This window comes from Brassica oleracea, chromosome C3, assembly GCF_000695525.1.
Source record: "Brassica oleracea var. oleracea cultivar TO1000 chromosome C3, BOL, whole genome shotgun sequence".
Taxonomy (NCBI): domain Eukaryota; kingdom Viridiplantae; phylum Streptophyta; class Magnoliopsida; order Brassicales; family Brassicaceae; genus Brassica; species Brassica oleracea.
The window spans coordinates 47,391,546-47,410,154 of NC_027750.1; the positions used below are offsets into that span (position 1 = coordinate 47,391,546).

General features: G+C 37.6%; 2 protein-coding genes across 2 annotated transcripts in view; both read right to left on the reverse strand.

The window, feature by feature from the left end:
- Positions 1-8,065: 8,065 nt before the first annotated feature.
- On the reverse strand, positions 8,066-9,663 carry LOC106334878 (pre-mRNA-splicing factor SLU7-A-like). The gene has a single exon (XM_013773264.1). It carries the CDS (start codon positions 9,661-9,663, stop codon positions 8,092-8,094), a length of 1,572 nt encoding a protein of 523 aa, XP_013628718.1. The 3' UTR covers positions 8,066-8,091.
- A 513-nt stretch (positions 9,664-10,176) lies between these two features.
- Positions 10,177-18,609, reverse strand: part of LOC106330762 — a 9,233-nt gene continuing 800 nt past the window's right edge. The window contains exons 2-4 of the mRNA XM_013769182.1: positions 18,003-18,434; positions 11,539-12,545; positions 10,177-11,422 (exon numbers count right to left, since the gene is read on the reverse strand). Coding sequence (XP_013624636.1) covers positions 10,177-11,422; positions 11,539-12,545; positions 18,003-18,434 — 2,685 coding nt within the window. The remainder of the gene's footprint in view (positions 11,423-11,538; positions 12,546-18,002; positions 18,435-18,609) is intronic.

An 18,609-nucleotide genomic window follows, 5' to 3' on the forward strand; every position in this document is an offset into this window, starting at 1 on the left:
ATTCATCGTATAACTGAAACCTAAAGCATAGAATCGTTTTCTATGACTATCAGCCATCTTAATGCGTATAACTCTGGCAAACTTTGCCTATCAATCTCGATAAGCGCTCTTTGGCCCTCGGTCAATTACGCCTTCCAGTAAAGGTCCAAACCAGAATTTGTCATCCCCTTTAAGGACGATCGTAAACTAACATGACCTTAATTTTTAAAGTACCATGGTCTAATCCTTGACCTACAACATCCTTGGCTATCTGAGTGAACACATCCTTCACGCCAAGCCAAACTATTTGGGAAACCATCGCCTCATCACTTAACGGCTAAACGACAATCTACGATTTTTCTAAAAACGTCGTGTGACTATTAAGAGAATAATTATCGTATAGCCCACAACCAGAAATCGTATGATAAATTCTTCATAACGAAACTCAGTCCTAACAACCAAACGGTTAACGGAAAACCAAAACTTGTCGACAATCGACCAAGTTCGATACATTCCACATTTCACTTTAAGCCTGCTATGTTTTACCCATAATACGCGGCATGTAAGGAAAAATTTGTAACAAAGCTTCTAGAGCTATACGAAACATCCTCAAAAATGCACGAAATAGATCTCGGAAAGCCAACACTTCACAAAGCACTACGAAGGAAAACGCTTCTTCCCATGGACAAATTTACGCAACCCCTCAATCCTAATTTCTCGATCACAAATCAAATTATTAGCATCCAAACAGGAAAAACAATTTTGGCTGCGAACATCCGTAGACAAACCAGAATGTTTCTCAAACGCAGGGCTAAGAATAAATCCTTGCAATATTACGAAACATCTTCAAGCACGCGAACATTTCAAGCACGAAACGCGGCATACGAAAAAAAAATCAATCTTCAGCATTGTGAGACGTCGCAGACGCCTGAAGAACCATTTTTTGACAAAATTACTTTCCTCGATTAAGGCACCTTCTTGGAAGACCAAACAGTCATACATACTAACATCTTCATTTCAAGCACGAAACGAGGCATACGAAAGAAAAAATCAATTTTCAGCATTGCGAGACGTCGCAGACACCTGAAAAACCATTTTTCGACAAAATTACCTTCCTCGATAAATGCTCCTTCTTGGAAGACCAAACAATCACACATACTAACATCTTCTCAAACACGTATTATTCGCAAAGACTCAAAAACGGTAATATCTACCGATAAGTTTGTTGCTGATTACAACAATCTCTTAACGTCCTAAACAGACTTAGCCATCTCGTAGAGATAGCTCTCGTACACCCGACACAAGGGTAATAGCGCTATATTAAAAAAAAATCCGAAATTTTGGTCAGCACTTTCGGGAGACTTAAAAATTGTTCTCGAAGAGATGCTCGATTCCTACCATACAAGTCACGTAAGCCGAGAATATATCGCGGACTTTAAAGCGGGATGGAATCAGGTCGAAAACGATACGGGAAACGTAAGTCGAAGTAGTCATCGCACCCCTTAAAGCCGTGATTAGACCTAAGTCTTGCCCTAAACCCAGCACACTGGTCTCTAACATCTCTAGGCATAGTATCAAACACCATGATACGAGATCCCAAAATTTGTCTCTTGGCCAATATTCGGGTGTCTTCAGAAATCCCGCAAGTTTACACACTGCAAAAACTCTCGAAACAGATCACGGATATAGCAGTTCAAACAGAGTTAGATTACGAAATGACAACTCGTAGTCTTCCCTCTACACCTATATAAAATGCCATCGGCAGCAACATGCCTGATAACCTCTACATATAAACTAGACCGTAAAGGTCTAGCTGGAAAACAGGTCATAAGAACCTTAACTCCAAGACGAACTACGAAAGGCTTGACCCTTCAACAAGGGTACGTAGGCAGCCGTCATAAGGTGCAGCCCCAATCTTATCGCGTTCCACTCTTAGGAGAGCGAGAAGAACACTTACCACAGACCTTTTCAACCATTAATTCCGCCTAACTTACCTAACTTTCCTAACTTTCCAAGCCATTCGCTAGAACCTCACGCTAGAAGCTCATGGTTCTAACGAGCTAGGGGGCTAACCGTTGGGGTCAAAATCGGTCACGACGGAATCAATGTCTGAAAGTCCCCGTAAAAATCAGCATGAACGTTTTTACGAAAAAAAATCTTCGTTAAAAGATCTTTAGGAAGAACTTTGCGGTAAAATCTTGCACTAATCTCGGTTGATTCGTCGAAACTAAACACCAATAGTCCGAGAACACGTTCATAAAACGTCAGATAAAGATCCAGACAAGTTCGCCACGTAGAGACCGGCCTGCGAACGAGCCAGTCGCTACGTAGCGACCAACCAACCCACTTGATCGGTCGCTACGTAGCGACCGACCCGCGAACAAGTCGGTCGCTACGTAGTGACACACCAAGCCATTCGGTCAGTCGCTACGTAGCGACCGACCCGCGACCGACCAAACCACTCAGTAGGTCGCTACGTAGCGACCGACCCGCGAACGTGTCGGTCGGTACGTAGTGACCGACGAAGCCACTCGGTCGGTCGCTACATAGCGACCGACCCGCGAACGTGTCGGTCGCTACGTGGCGACCGACCAAGCCACTCGGTCGGTCGCTATGTAGTGACTGACCCGCGAACGAGTCGGTCGCTACGTAGCGACCGACCAAACCATTCGGTCGGTCGCTACATAGCGACCGACCAAGCCACTCGGTCGGTCGCTACGTAGCGACCGTCCAAACCTTTCATTCGGTCACTGCGTAGCAACAGATCCAGCGCGGACCAGGTCGCTATGTGGCGACCGAACTGTCTCGGACATCGATAACGGGTACGACCTAAATCCATGCATTCTCGTATGTTCCTCAATGCTAGCTCTCATGTACCGCAGACATATCATTTCTCACATCATTCCGATTAAAGTTACCGTTGAAACTTTATGATAAAAACCGCGAGAACTTGTTTTTTTCGTAAAGAAAATCGTAACAAACGTTTTATGTCGAAAGACGGCCCAAGGAGGTTTAAAACGCGACTACAAGCCCACTTACGATTCTTTAAGAATGAGCTCGTAGATACTATGACGGTTTATGTTTTTATTTTATAAAAACAAATGTAAAGATAAGTTTCCACATAAAAAATGTTAAGTTTCCGCGGATAAACATGAAGATCGGAAAAATGGAATATCTCCATTTTCACTTCAGACGGCTTAAGGGTTGGAAGGGAAAAGCTAAAACCGACCTTGGAGGAGTATATAAGGAGTCCTAGGCGAGAGGCACAAAGGAAAATTTCTTTCAAACTTAGAACTCTCTGCACTTAGAAACTTTTAGGCATTATTCTCGACATGCTCTGTTTCTATGACCGGCACCCGATTACTAGACGAACTGGCCCATGCAGTTCTATCTCTTGTTCTACTCTTTCAATCCAACTACATTCAGCTTGATCCTCGAAAGGGGTACGTAGGCAGCCTTTCATAAGGTTCAGTCTGAAATCAAATCAAAACCTTTTTCATACCTTTTTCGTTTGTTGTTATCGAGCTGCGACTCAACTAGGTTTAAGGTTTTTGGTCGTTAGAACTAGGGAAATCGCTGACAGCTCTTGCGGCCGAAGCTTTTGTAATCTTTTGTAATGATCGCAACGCTCTTACGCGGATTCGAAATAAGATCAACTCTTTCTAAACTCGCTTTATTGTCTTTAAATATTTTCCGCATTTATTTGGTTACTTGTCGTTGGCTCTCGCAGAGAATCCGGGACCTCTGGGAAATTTAGGGTTTCTTGACTTTCCTTATTTAAACAGAAATCGACAGTGCAAATTTTGGTTCCCACACAGGCCATGACCGGATCATACCCAAGCGATCTAGATCAATCCGATCAGTCCTTGGTGTAGCCGTTCATGGCTAAGTCCGGCCAAAGCCAAGGACTTCATTTCTGAACCGGCCAAGGCCTTGGTTCAGTCTCTCTACATCTGATCAATCATAATATAACATTACATATAGAGGTTAAGGCAAAACAGAAGAGAGGGAGAGATGGATGCATCCGATCACCAAACCAGCCACAAAACCGATTGGATTAACCGCCGGCTAGGGCCGATGGTTCACAGCCTACACCATTAACCTTAGGAGTTCTTTCCCATGGCGCCATGTCCTTCTCCTTCTCCTTCTCCTTCTCCTTCTGTCTTGTATCCATTCTCAAGCCTTGCCATCCATTCTCAAGCCTTGCCGGAATAGATCAAACCACCACTCCCACGGTTTCTTTCTTGGCCACCGATCTCTTTCTCTTGTCTCTCTCTCTCACGATTTGCTCAGAGTTTTCCCTAAGGAAATTCATGTGCAAAACTGACCCCAAAGACTTATATTTATAAAGAGAGGGATCAGATAACTGCCTGGGCGATCGGTTGCAAAGGATTGGCCGAAATGGTGCCACTTGTCCTCTTGCACCCTCTCGCCTCTAACTGCTCCCAACCGGCCCCTTAACCGCCCAACTGCTTCTTGGCAGTTTCTCCATCGAAAACCAACTCCTATTGCCTTTGCCTAAGCCTTGGTTCGGTCCTGGCTGCACACGGCTCCATCGTCCCACATGAGCCGTCGGCACAGCTTGGTAACCGCTCGGCACCGGCCACACTGGTCTGGACCAGAACACTCCGCCAAGCTAGTGAGCTAGTCTATCAGCTCCAGTGAGCTGACCAAGACTGAGTGAGCTAGCTCCACACTTCCTCCAGCTGATTAAGCTTTAACCGGGGCTCGCCCAGCTCCCGGATCACTCGTCCAGCTCTCTTTAACTTGCCTTTACCCTATTCTGGTTAAGTCTCAGCTTCCTGATGCCCTTAACCATGTCATTGAGCCATGATACGCTTGTCTTTAGGTTGTGTGACCTGACTGGTGCGTCTCCTTGCACCATGGCTCGTCCCACTCGATCCTATCTCAGATCAGGGACACTACAGAGAGAGATCCAGTGTATGAACTTCTCTTGGAACCTCAGTGCTGTCAAGGTATTAAAGAGAAAATACCACTGAACTGTGTCGAACGCCTTTGATATATCCACCTTTATCGCACAACATTGAGAGATCGAGTCCTTGTGGTAGTCCTTCACCAGTTCTGTTGCCAAGAGAAGATTCTCGATCAGTAGCCAATCTTTAACAAAAGCGGATTGATTCGGACTGATGAAATCTGGGAGAAGCTTCTTTAGGCGATTCGCTATGATCTTAGAGATCACTTTGTAAGGAACATTACAACAAGATATAGGCCGATAATCTTTCATCTTCTTTGCACCTGTTACCTTTCGGTATTAGAGCCAAAATTGTTGTGTTGATCCTTTTTGGCAAGAAACCCTTGTCAAAGAAAGCTCGATCAGAAACAACAAAATCAGAACCAATGATTGACCACGCTGATTCATAAAACTCTGCAGTATACCCATCTGGACCCGGAGACTTCTCACTCGGCATTGCAAACAGAACCTTCGTAACCTCCTCTGCGGTGACTTCCTTAATCAGACTCTCTCTATCTGACTCCGAGCAGCGATAGGAAGAGAGACTGAAGATCAGAAACATCAATACCCGTAAAATTTTATGGCTTATACATGAGAAATTCTCGAAAGTGTCTCTGTGCTTCAGTTTTTATCTTCTTAGATGATTTTACTATCTCTCCATCGACACACTCTATCTCCCTTATGGAGTTTACAATTTCCCTTGCTGTTGCTCCTCGGTACACTATTATTTTTGTCCCCCACATTCAACCAATGCATCTTGGATTTTTGTTTTAGAACCTTCTCTTCTGAGACAAAATCCCACCTCTTGTATGCTTCACTCTCTGCCCGCATGTTCTGTTGTGTTGGATTTCTCATTGTTTCATCTTGCTTAAGACATAGCTCTTCAAAAGAAGACTTTGATTTCCTTGAGAGATCTCCCATCCTCTTTTTCCCCAGCTCCTTAATGATAGGCTTCAAATTCTTTAGTTTCTTTAAAAAGAGATGAAGTCGATAAGAAGATTGGTTCTGTGGTCTCACAATACTGACTAACACTTGGTAAGAATTCCTCCAGTTCTGTAATGGCATTGACAAATTTAAATATCCTTTTTGGGCGGCGCGCAATCTCAGATTGGAGTTGAATGCGGCAGCGGAGATGATCTGAACACCCACCACTCTCAAATACAGCATGAGATTGAGGATAGTCAGCTAGCCACTGATCATTAAACATAACTCGATCAATCTTATTTGAGATAAGGCCCTCCGTTTTTTTTATTACACCATGTGTAATGCGTTCCATGAGAACCTAAATCCATCAGCAAGCAGTATTGCACAACATCACCAAAATCACGCATCCCTTGAGTAGGTGAAACCTCATGCGACGAATGATCCTCCATGTCTAGCGTCTCATTAAAATCACCAGCAATCAACCATGGTTTGTTTCGGACAATCAGCGAGTCCTGATGGAGCTTTAGATCCTTCCATAGCTCCTTTTCTCTTCCATAGTATTCAAAGCTTATATGATTGAGTAAAAAAAACTCATCCTCCCCTATACCATCAATATTGAAACTGTGAATAATTGTCCACTTTTAAAGAATGGCGTGACTCTAATGTCTGGTCTCCAGACCAACCAGATTCTCCCCTGTGTGTTAAACTCATAATTTGAGATCATACTCCAACCTCAAAAGACCGTCGAAATTATTCTTTCACTCCTCCCCTCCTTAACTCTTGTCTCCAGCAACCCTCCGAACATGAAATCCTTATCCCTGGGTCTTTATTTTCTTTCCTTATTTCGATCATGTGTATAAATATCTCCCACGTCCCTCGTCCTCTTGAGTTTTCGTTTCTGGTTTGATTTACCTGAGACTCTGTTTTTTGAAAATAATATGTTCCCTTGGGGTTTTTCATGTGTTACATCGTCAAGTATAAGTTCATCATAAGCTTTGAGCCATCCAACTATATCGTCAAAACCAGTCTTGTTTAGATCTAGGACCTGCTCGACCTGCTCGAGTGATGCTATGATTTGTATGTACTAGTTTCGCGGCAAACTTTGAAGAAACTTCTTCACCATCCTTGATTCTTCAATATTTTGACCTAGGGCTGCAGCTATTGTAGCTAATTCTGATATCTTCACGGTGAACACATTAAGGGTCCGACTGGTGACCATCCGGGAATCAAGAGGAACGAATAAAAAAGGAATGTACGGGAATAAAATACCAGGAATGAAAAGGAATGGTTATTCCTTATCAAATTTGACAAGGAATAATTTTGTTCTTTAATTCTCTACAAAAAAGGGAATGAAAGGGAATGAGAGGAAATTATTATTCCTTGTGAATGGTAATTTTTTTTAGGAACGTTAGGGAATGCATTATTCCTCGTCGTTCCCTGGTCACCATTCATACCCTAATAGTTTATGAGTCTTTCATTCTCAAACGTTTGAACTCAGACATCAAAGTTTAAAGTCTAGCCTCTTTAACTCGGTCTGCTCCAAGGTGCCGCATCTTGATTGCTTCTCAGAATACCGACGATGGTACATGCTCTTTTGACTTCATTGGAGATTTTCTATCTTCCATGTCTAGAGTTTCTCTTGTTGTCATCTCCTCTGTAAAACTTGCCTCTGATACCAAATAAAAAGAGATTTAAAAAATAACTCTCTTTATTATTATGTTTATTAAATAACTCAAAACTAAAACCAAATATTTTTCACACCTTTGTCACAAGTCAAAATTCAACAATGGTGTTTATATAGGTGCCACAACTTTGCTAATCAATATTTCTATTAGAACTAATAACTCCTAATTCTAGTTCGATTATAACAAGCCTTCCTTATCCTAATCAACTTATTAGAGATTACTTATGCTGCAAGCTATTTTGAAGTTTATCCAACAGGTACACTTCTCCAATATTCTCACTTCACGTATAAGAAGGACAACAACTTATAAAACGAAGGAAATTAAAATAGAGGAAAATTAGTGAAAAGGACGAACTATAGATAAATAAGAATCTTGTCAGCAAGTAGTGCTTCTCATTTCCAAACCTGCAGTAACGTTTTTTTTTACTTCAAAGGGGTCTCAAACAACGTTAGGGTCACATAAAACTTAATAAGATTTCTGCAGGTTACATGATGATGAAAGGGAATAAAAAAGATAAGTAAAACTCTGTTTTCAGAGGAACTCTTTCATTGGATCCTCGTGGTGAGCTCTCTTCATCCTATAAGCTTCCATCTCTTCCACAGTCACATCATTGTTGTATTTGACATTGTATTTTCGTTTCCTCTCATCTTTTTCTTCTCTCTTAAGCTCATCCTCCTTTTTAAGAGCATTAGAAAGTACATCCTTGTTCAATTCCAAATCACCAGGGATGTCAGTTCCCCACGTTGCCATTCTCTTCTCTTCAACCGTATTTGGTCTCAATTCAGTGCGAACAATATTAGCGTTCATCAGATCAAGGGAAGCCTCTGCAGCGTCAATTCCAGAAGAACCTGTACAGTAGCTATTGCGAATGGTTTGCTTGCAACATTTATATCCCCACTGCTGTTCTTTCCACCATGAGCCCCAAACACTAGTGTGATTGTTAGCATAAACATCTTCTTCGTATCTGCTCTTTGGAAGTATCACCTCCTGTCCCTTTATAATCCTCCCTGAACGGTCATACTCTACTTGTCTTTCGCTTTGCCCAAGCAAAATCTCCATGGGGATGTCATCCTCTGTGGAAGCATTCCCATACTTCTCCATAAGTGAGTCCTTTGTTTGAGATATCAGTTTGGCCTTAGCATCCTTAAAGTTCCTGTAGAGCAACTCAGCTTGGGATGGAGCCGCTTGCATATGCGTGTCTTGTCCCTTGTCAAAAGCTTCCCATGAGTGGATGTTCATCTGTTTGAACTCTAGAGCCTGCCCACTGTTTCTATAATGATTATCTCCCAAATAAAATTTCTCATTCGGATCTGTATTTGGAAGCGGGTCCTCACGCATGGATCTTGTTTTAGGGTCGTAGTGAGCCGAGTTGACATCAAGGTTCAATAGATACTTGGCAGTGTCTTCCCTGATACGTAGATTCCTTACAGTTCCTGTGCTACCACCACCACTTGTTCTAACACGCTTTTCTACCTTTGCAAAGTCCATCTGCTTGCTCTCATCAACCTTGGCTTCATCCACTCTTAAGCCGTCGTCGTCTTCATCTTCGTCTCCATCATTCTCTTCTAGTTTCTTAATCTTCTGCTCCTTTAGGTACTTCTTTCGTGCATTCTCTCTTGCTTCATAGCGCTCTACCACACGGTGGTAGTCTGAAGTATCATAACCGTTCCATCGGTCCCTCTTGGCAGCATAGTCGAGTTTCAGACTCTCGACCTTCTCATCCGGTGCAATGTACATGTTTGTGAATTTGGCTCCGACCTTACGAGGTCTATACATACATGATTTCACATCATGAGACATTGCACCACAGTTTTGACATGCTTTCTTCCTGTATTTTTCAGCTTGAAACATCTTTGCGCCTCTGTCGTAGCATGTACTTTTGCTATTGAGATCATTCTTCCAGTTCCTTTGATGCTTCAAGCTCGGTTTCTTAGAGTTGAGATACCATGGAGCAGAGGACATGTACTGAGGTATGTGAGGATTGATTTCCTTTCCATCCTCATCTACTTCTGCTGGAGCAAGCCCAGCTTTACGAGCTTCTTCTAATTCTATTTGCTTCCTGTGATTTGCCCTAGACTTAAAAGCACCTGAAGCAGTGGCCATGATTACTCAGGCAAAACACACAAGAAAAGGGCGAGGAACACCGAGTTGATAAGGAAATATAGAAGAGGAGAGAAACCTAACACAAGAAAAGGTTCGAGAAGAAAGTTGACTCTCTTTATATAGGGATCTAATCATTGCAAAAAGGAAATTAACTTCAAGAGTAAAAATGCAAATAGGATAAGGAAAAGATGCAAGCAAATAGGAATCAAGGAAACTTGTCCGCCACGTAATGTTCTCATTCTCAATCTGCATCAAAGATTTCCTTTTTCCTCCAAAGTGGATTTTGTGATTGGAAAAAAAAAATATAAATTGCTTTCTCGTCTCGGTATCAAGAATTAATTTCTCCACTCTCAAGTGATGTCAATATTAAATTTAAAGTGCTTTAATATGTGTTTTTTTGATGAAATGTGAAATTTATTGATCGAGTAGAATGAGTATGCATTTACAAAGACTAAAAATGCCTAAAAAGAAACTTTACAATGCTGTAACAAAATTGGTTAAGTGTTCCTTCTACTAAGCTGTAACTTCAAACCATCTTTGCATCAGTCCCCTCAGTTTGTGATCCTCTTTGTAGCGCAGAGAAGTGATCCCATTTCGAATCCCCTTGTGTATGAGCCGGATCAATTGCTCTCCTGAACGGTAGCCAGTGCCGTGTCTTCTCTCATTCCTCTCCTTCCACAAATGGTATATACAACTTTGGAACGCCATCTTCACTAGCGTCTTGTCCACTACATGCAGACTGTTACGACAAACAAACTGCAGCGTTACTGTCCAGTCAGGGTCAGTCCTGTGGCCACTCAGACAATTCACCAATGTATCCCAAACCGTGAAGGAGTAAGGATATGCAAAAAACACATGATCCCTTGTCTCATCTCTTTCTCCACATAGCATACAGCTCTGATGAATTCCCCAAGCTCTCATTCTATCCCCCGTTGACAACCGGTTCCTTACTGCAAGCCACGCAATGAAGGAGAAGCGTGGAACTCCTTGAGGAAACCAAATGCCTTTGCTCCAAAACACATTGCTCCTTTTCTCTCTGAGTTGCTCCCAAGTCTTGGCCGATGAAAAATAAGGTTTATATTCTCCATCTGAGTGTTTCCACAGCACAACATCTTGTCCCTGAAAGAGGTGAGGGACCGGAATACTGAGAATTCGCTCATAGAGACCATGGAAGAAACGACTTCTCTGTCCTCTTATATTCCAAGCTTCCTGCGAGACTGCATCACACACCCGAGCAGTACGAGCCACGCCAAGATGATAAGTGCCTGCTGCTCCAGTTATATCGATAAGTTTCCCTTGCTGCAGCCAGTCATCAAACCAAAAGAACGCTGTCTTACCATCATATACCTCATATCTGATGAACTGGTAGACCTGCGCCCTAAGTTTTAATAGTTTTCTCCACATCCACGATCCCTTTCCATCCTCCTTTAGTTCCCAAAAGGAATTTTGTCTCAATAAGTAACGTTGAATCCATGAAACCCATAGTGAACTCGCGTTAGAGAAGAGCCTCCAAATCAAACTCATAGCAAACACAGCAGCGGAGTCTCGCAGCTTCCTTATCCCTAAGCCCCCTTCTTCTTTGGGACAGCACAAATCCTCCCAAGCGACTTTAGCTTTGTGCGTCTGATTCGGAGAACCTGACCACAAGAATGCACTACACATGCTCTCTATCTCATCTAGACAAGCCTTGGGGAGAATAAACGCTTGACTCCAGAAATTGACAATATAGCAATTACAGACTTGATTAGCTGAAGCCGGCCTGCATAAGATAGGTATTTATTTTTCCAGGACATCATTCTTCCACGGACCTTGTCTATCAGAGGCTCATAATCTGGTCTTGTTAATGCCTTGGTGGTTAGAGGCATTCCCAAATACCTCACCGGTAATGTGCCTACTGTAATTCCTGTGCTCGTAGCTTCACTCATCAGAGGGGTTATGCTCTGCCCTGTAGCGAAGATAGAAGACTTTGCTACATTGATACATAAGCCCGAGATATCTGCAAACGGCTTCATAACCTCCAGCACTCCTTTCAGAGAGTTAGCAGAACCATCCGTAAACACTAGGATGTCGTCAGCGAAGCAAAGATGCGTGAGTTTCATCTTGAGGCATTGCGGGTGATAGCCAAATTGCTGAGCCTCAGCGGCCCTATTTAGCAATTTAGACAGTACATTGTTCAGGATTACGTATAAGTAGGGTGAGAGAGAGCTGCCCTGTCGTATTCCTCTAGCACTGGTGAAAAAACTCTCTAGGCTTCCATTGACAGACACTGAGAACGAAGCCGTAGATATACGGACCCTGATCCAATGAATGAACTGTATCGGCAACCCCATAGCTTTCAGAACTGCGGTGATAAACGACCACTTCACAGTATCAAAGGCCTTGGAGATGTCCAATTTTATTGTTGCTCTGTTGCTTAGCGTAGTTCTGTGATACCCGTTGACTAGCTCCGAAGCTAAGAGGACGCTTTCAAGCAGCAACCTTCCTTTGATGAACGCTGTTTGGTTTGGCTCAATTGCATCCGGAAATATCGTTTTCAGTCTCCTTGCTAGTATTTTGGAGATGACCTTATAAAGGAGGTTGCAGCAGGCAATTGGACGATAGTCCTTCATAGTCCGCGCCTCCTCTAATTTGGGAATGAGGGATAGGATCGTTGCATTGATTCCTGTGGGCAAAAAAACAAACAGGAAGAAGGACTGTACAGAGATGATGAATTCCTTCCCAACAATTGGCCAGGCAGCAACAAAGAACTCCTTCGTGAATCCATGTGGTCCAGACACCTTGTCATTTGGTAAGGCATGAAGTGCAGATTTGATCTCCTCTCCAGAAACCGGGGCTACAAGGCCAGCAGCAATACCCAAATCACATCTGTATGTCAAGACTTCCTGTAGCAAGGGGTAAGAATCTTCTTCACATCTTTAATATGTGTTTTCCTACACCATGTGCAGCAATAAAAATTTTAAATTAAAATTATATCTCAAAATTAAAATTTTGTTAATTATTATTAAATTTTACTATTTTATATAAATATTTTAATATAAATTTTATTTAACTAAGCATAAAATTTAGGTAAAATAAACAATAGATATGTATCAATTTTAAAATTATGATCTTAGATAGATTTTTTTATCTATGGATTTTATTTAAAATATATTAAATCAACTTGTATAAAATTAAAAAAAAGATTTTAATATAAAAATCATATAGTCATAAAAAAATTAAACAACTAAAAAATATTTCTAAAATGTGTAGATATATAAAGGATAATGGTATTACAATTAAAAATTATAATTTTTAAGAAAATTGTAGAAAATTTTGAAAATCTTTTTGAGTAATAAAAATTGTATAGTTATAAAAATAAATAAATAATATTTCGAAATTTTCAAACTATTTTTATATTTCTATATTATACTATTTAATGTCATATTTGAATATATTTACTTTTAGTGATGATTTATGAGTTATTACCATATTTTAAAAAGTTTACCAAAAGTATAAATTAACATAAAATGTGATTGGTCACGCCGCATTTAACCATAAGCAATGTCATCATTTCTACTATAGCATGTCACATTTTTAAGTGAAAGTGATTATAGATAAAACACATGAACAAAGTTTAAAATTTCAATTTCAAATAATGTGTAGTGGATGTGTTTTGCTTTTGGATAATAATAACAATAAGAAATCTTTCAATAATTAATTCCCCTAAAATTTAGGAACAAAACCATTATAAAATATGGTAACAGTAAATGACTTGAATTATGAAAGTATTATGGTATGAGATCAGAAGATTAAACGTTAAACCCGACCCGGACACTGAACCAGATGACTTACCGGGTTGATGAGTCACTGGATCAACTGCGGGTGAATCGCAGGTTAATAAATGAATTAATTTTATTATATAATAATATATTAGCTATGAGAAAAAATATAGAAACAAAATTTTCATATTTTCTAAATGTTTTTTAAAACATAAAATAATATTTGGATATGTATATATTCTATGTTTAAAAACATTTAGAAAATACTTAATTTTAGTTTCTATATTTTTATTTTCATTTGACATATAAAATACCAAAAAACAGTTTAGACTATTTAAAATTTTTTGTAACAAAGTAAGAGTTATGGCATCTAAAAAAATAAGACATAAAATTCATAAATATTTAAATGTCTAATGTGAACAATAAATTAAACTTCAAATCCAAAATAAACCAAAAATGAAAGATCATTGTGATAAATAGTCAATAACAGAAATAAACTAACACAGAATCACATCAACTAATTTTGGTTCTCTCTACTGTCGTTCATTTCATTTTCTTCAGGTGGCATAGTGAAATCTTCATCAAAATCTAAAAATTACAAATATAAAACTGAAAAAGAAAAACCTAACTTCTTAATTGGAAACTTAGAATATAAAAAATAATTAAAAAAAAAAGCAAAAGTTATTTATTGGTTCAACCGGTATCGGGTTCCAGGTTTTAGTGGTTTTTTGCGGGTTTTTGTAGGTTTCTAAATATTGGGTATTTCGCAAAACCCAAACCGGATTTGTTTTGGTCACCAGGTCTACCGGTTCAACCGCGGGTCCGGGTCGGGTTTCAAAACATTGATTAAGCGGTTTTTTATTGTTATTAAGACTGTGTAGACAATACTGGTAATACATTTTTTATTTTCATATCCCTTATATATTAATCCTGGAGCATTACAACATATTTTCGTAGCTACGTGTCATCACGAAAATGATTCTTAACATTTTTAGAAAAATAAGGTGTTCCATATAAACATATACTATGATTTTTATTAAATTAACTATCAAATTAATTAGTAGTGTACAAAAGAATATTTTTCCTTTCCTTAAATAAAAGCTACGGAATTACCTAATATGGTTAACATATATGTGACAATTAATGATTATGAATAATACTTATTTGATAACAATTTTTGTATCCTTTCTCTTTTTGTTTAATTTTATATTATTAAAAAAATTAAACAATCACATTAAGCATATAATAATAAAAAATTAGTTTTTTCTTATATATTATATTTTGAATTTTTGAAAACGATTATAAATTACTAAAAATAGTAAAAATCCCACATGGAAATTTTTGTGATCAATAGTTTAAAATTTTTCTTTTCAAGCAAGATACAAATGATCATATATCATAGGGGATGGCGTTCAGATACACGTTCGGATTCATATCGGGTATTTAGGATGTTTCAGGTATTTGAGTATAAAGGTATAGATTCCGCTCGAGTATTTTCTACACTTCTAGTCGGGTTCGAGTATTTTATGTCGGGTTCGGATATTTTGGGTCGTGTTCGGATATTTAAATTTTGAAAAAAAAATATTCATTGTTTAAGTTTTTTTTTTGTATTTAAAATATATTTTTAATTTAACTGGTTTTCTAATTTTTAAAAGATTAAACTATTAATAGGTTTGAAGATAAAACTTTAAAAATAGAAAGAAACTGATTTAGTTGTTGTTTTGAAATTTTAGATATAACTTTTGTTAATGCAAGAAACAAGAGCTTGATATGTATTTTAAGTGAGTAGCAAATGATTTTGTCCATAATTATATGTATATTATTTAATTTTGAGCAATGTGCATCATTAATATAAATATTTTTGAATATAAATATTTTGAATAAAATGAGAGAAGTAATATAAATATACTTATATTTGGTTATCTTTGGATATCCATTTGGGTTCGGATATTACTCGTTTGGTTTTGGATATTATCCGTTTGGGTTCAGATATCCAATCTCTCTGAATTCAATAACCGTTCGGGTATTTGCTATTTCGGTTCGGATTTTTGGATCGAATTAACATACGAGTTCATGTATCGAATAAGATGTTCAGCCCTAATAAATCGTATGGATAAAGTATTATATATATTTTTATTTGTATACTATTAAGTAACTAAACCTCAAAAGTGTATGCTAATAAAATATGTAATTTGTTTTGTTGTTCTAGAATTAAATAATTTTTAGACCGAACTGGTGAATACATACTAGACAAACATTTATATTTCAAGTTTGCAATTATATTCTATAACAGTTTGATATATTAGATTTGAACACTAACCTGTTAATATAGTTTGCTGGTGATTTTCTTCAAAATTTTGCTTCTTTGATATGTATCTGGAGTAGAACTAATTTTTACAGATGTCCATCTTTTGAAATTGACACATATGTAATTCACCGAATTCAAAGAAGAAATTTTAAAAAGAAACTAAACTCATATCAATGAAACAAAGACGAGAACGAAAGCACAATTATATAGATGTAGAAAATAAAACCACTTATGGGAGAGTCAATATTAAACAAATCGAGAGCAGAAAACCTAATCCCCTTTCGTCATTATACCATCAATGTTGTCTATTTGGTTTTGGTGATTTATGTCAGCCGCAAAACTTAAATTTTTTTGTGTGCATATGAAGTCTTAAGAATAATTAAATGAGATGTAATATGTTAACTCTTCAACAACGATGACACATTTAAGAGACTAACATTTGTATTCGTCATTTTATAATCGATAAAAATTGTAATGTTGCAAAATGTTAAAACTATTTAATGAACAAACCTTATTACAAAAACTCAACCCGCACATGCGTGCGGGTTATCAACTAGTCTATCTTATTAAAAGAGAAGTACAAATATAAACTCACCCTTAAAACAACCACTTATTTACAAGTCTATGCCACCGAAGTAATTAATAAACATATTTTAAAGCATTTATGTCTTTCCTAATTTATATTTCACTGCAATAGTTACTTAATCTTAACTTTCTGTATTTATTGTCTTTTCCTAATTTATATTTCACTACAAAAATTACCTAATCATAACTTTCGGTATTTATTGTCTTTTTATCAATTAAAACACCATAAAACATTCATATCTCTCTATTATTTTATGGGTTTAGTACAAATTTTTATTCTATTACTTTAGTATAAATCTCTGTATTATTTTATTTTTATTTAGTTATTTTTGTCACTGAATTTAGTCAAATAAACTTATATAAACCCGACATATATTTATATATAATTTATTTAGAATTTGGACAGGTGTGTCATTATTTAATAAAAATTAAAAAATGTGGTATAACGTTAAACTTAAAATAACTAATTAACTTACATAGCGTTAAATAAAAAAATAAACCGACTTAGGTATCCATTTACTAAATTTTGAACATAATATTTTAAAGTTATGTAGTTATATTTCTTACTATTTAATAGTAATAAGTATAAAGTAAAAATTAAAAGTTACATAAAATAATCATTTATATATAATATGTAGTCGAAATTAGTCCTTAATATATTATTGGCCGTATATTTTCATATATGTATAAGTTCACTGAAAATCAAATACGGTAAATGTATATGATGATAAATGAGGATACGATTAACTGTAAAAACAAAATATAATTACTCAATGTAATAGATAAAATTATAATGTTTAAAATGTCATATTAAATAATTATGTTGTAAGTGTAGATTATAAAAAAATATTATACAATTTATACAAAACAAAAATTTACTTATTTAAAAATAAAAACAAATATCCGCGGATCAGGTTCTAGTAACAATTATATCGCAAGACTTGACTGAAGCTGTTTAAGTGAATGCATGATTCGGGACACAGTCAAAACTCATGCAGGATTCAGTGTTAACCAGACCCGGCTTAAAAAATTAATGGACCCTGTGCATATTTTTTTTCCTTTCCAGATAGTAATTGATAGTCAATTTAAATTTTGGATCCTTAAAATGTAAGAATTTCAAAATTGAGAGCCCTAAAACGGTAAAGAAAATTGAACGAAAGATGTGGGCACTGCCATCACACCTATAGAGCCGACACTGGTGTTAACACATTAGTTAGTGTCGAATTGGCATGGTTCAGTAGTTCGTCTCATATTGTTATCCTCACGGTGGAGATAGTTCATGTACGAATCAGCCATTCCTCTCCCCCTCTTTCTTTCTCCTAAAACAAATATTTACAGAAATGAAAAAGGATTAATTCTCAAGGATATCCCCGCCAATCTGACTGAGTTTGTTCTATATGGAAAAAAAAAATGCTTCTCTTCATAACCTCTTTTGCTAATGAAACCGCCTTGATATTTTTGTTCCTGGAAATGTGAAACAGGCTCAAGCTCTAAAAAAATTCATATAACCTCTGCAACATTTCAATCTCTAAAACAAATGTGTGGCCAAATTTATCTGATTTGTAGTCATATCCAACTAGGTCTGAGCAAATCATCTCTTACTTTTAATAATAAAGTAATAAACAGATTAAATAAAGAAAATCCAAAAGCCCAGAAGATCCTACAACCCTGAAACTAAATAAAGAGACGGAAAAGTGTTTCACAACAACTATTAATTTCAGGCTGATCCAAAGATAGAGACTAAAGTAGTCAATGTAAGAGTCGATGTCGATGTCAATGTCAGAGTGGATGTCGACGTCACCGGAGGAATAATCAAAACCACAATCACAACCACATCCGTAAGCCCATGGATTATTATCTTTATCATCGTCATCATGATCATCATCGTCAACATGTTTATCACCATCATGACCATCATCGTCGTTGGCATCACTTTTTTCACCATCGGCACTCCTGGTTTGAGAAACAACTGCCTCTCTTGCAAGTTTATAAGCAAACTTAATATCGTTTCGGGCAACAAGACCTGCTTCGCTAGAATCAATTTTTTTTCTAAGGCGTCCGACTTCTTCGGCAAGTACTTGGAGAACACCTTTCTCCTTGGGGTTACTTCTACCGGTTATCTGCCATAAAAGTAAGAGTCAACAAGATATATTTAGCTTTCTTTGAGATTCCCAGGAGGACCGCAACTGTGAAACATTAGTCTTGAATTCTATAACTTTAAAGGTTATATATATCTATCTATTTATATAAAATAGAGTTTCCTTCTCTCCTAGGATGTCCACATGGGATGACAGG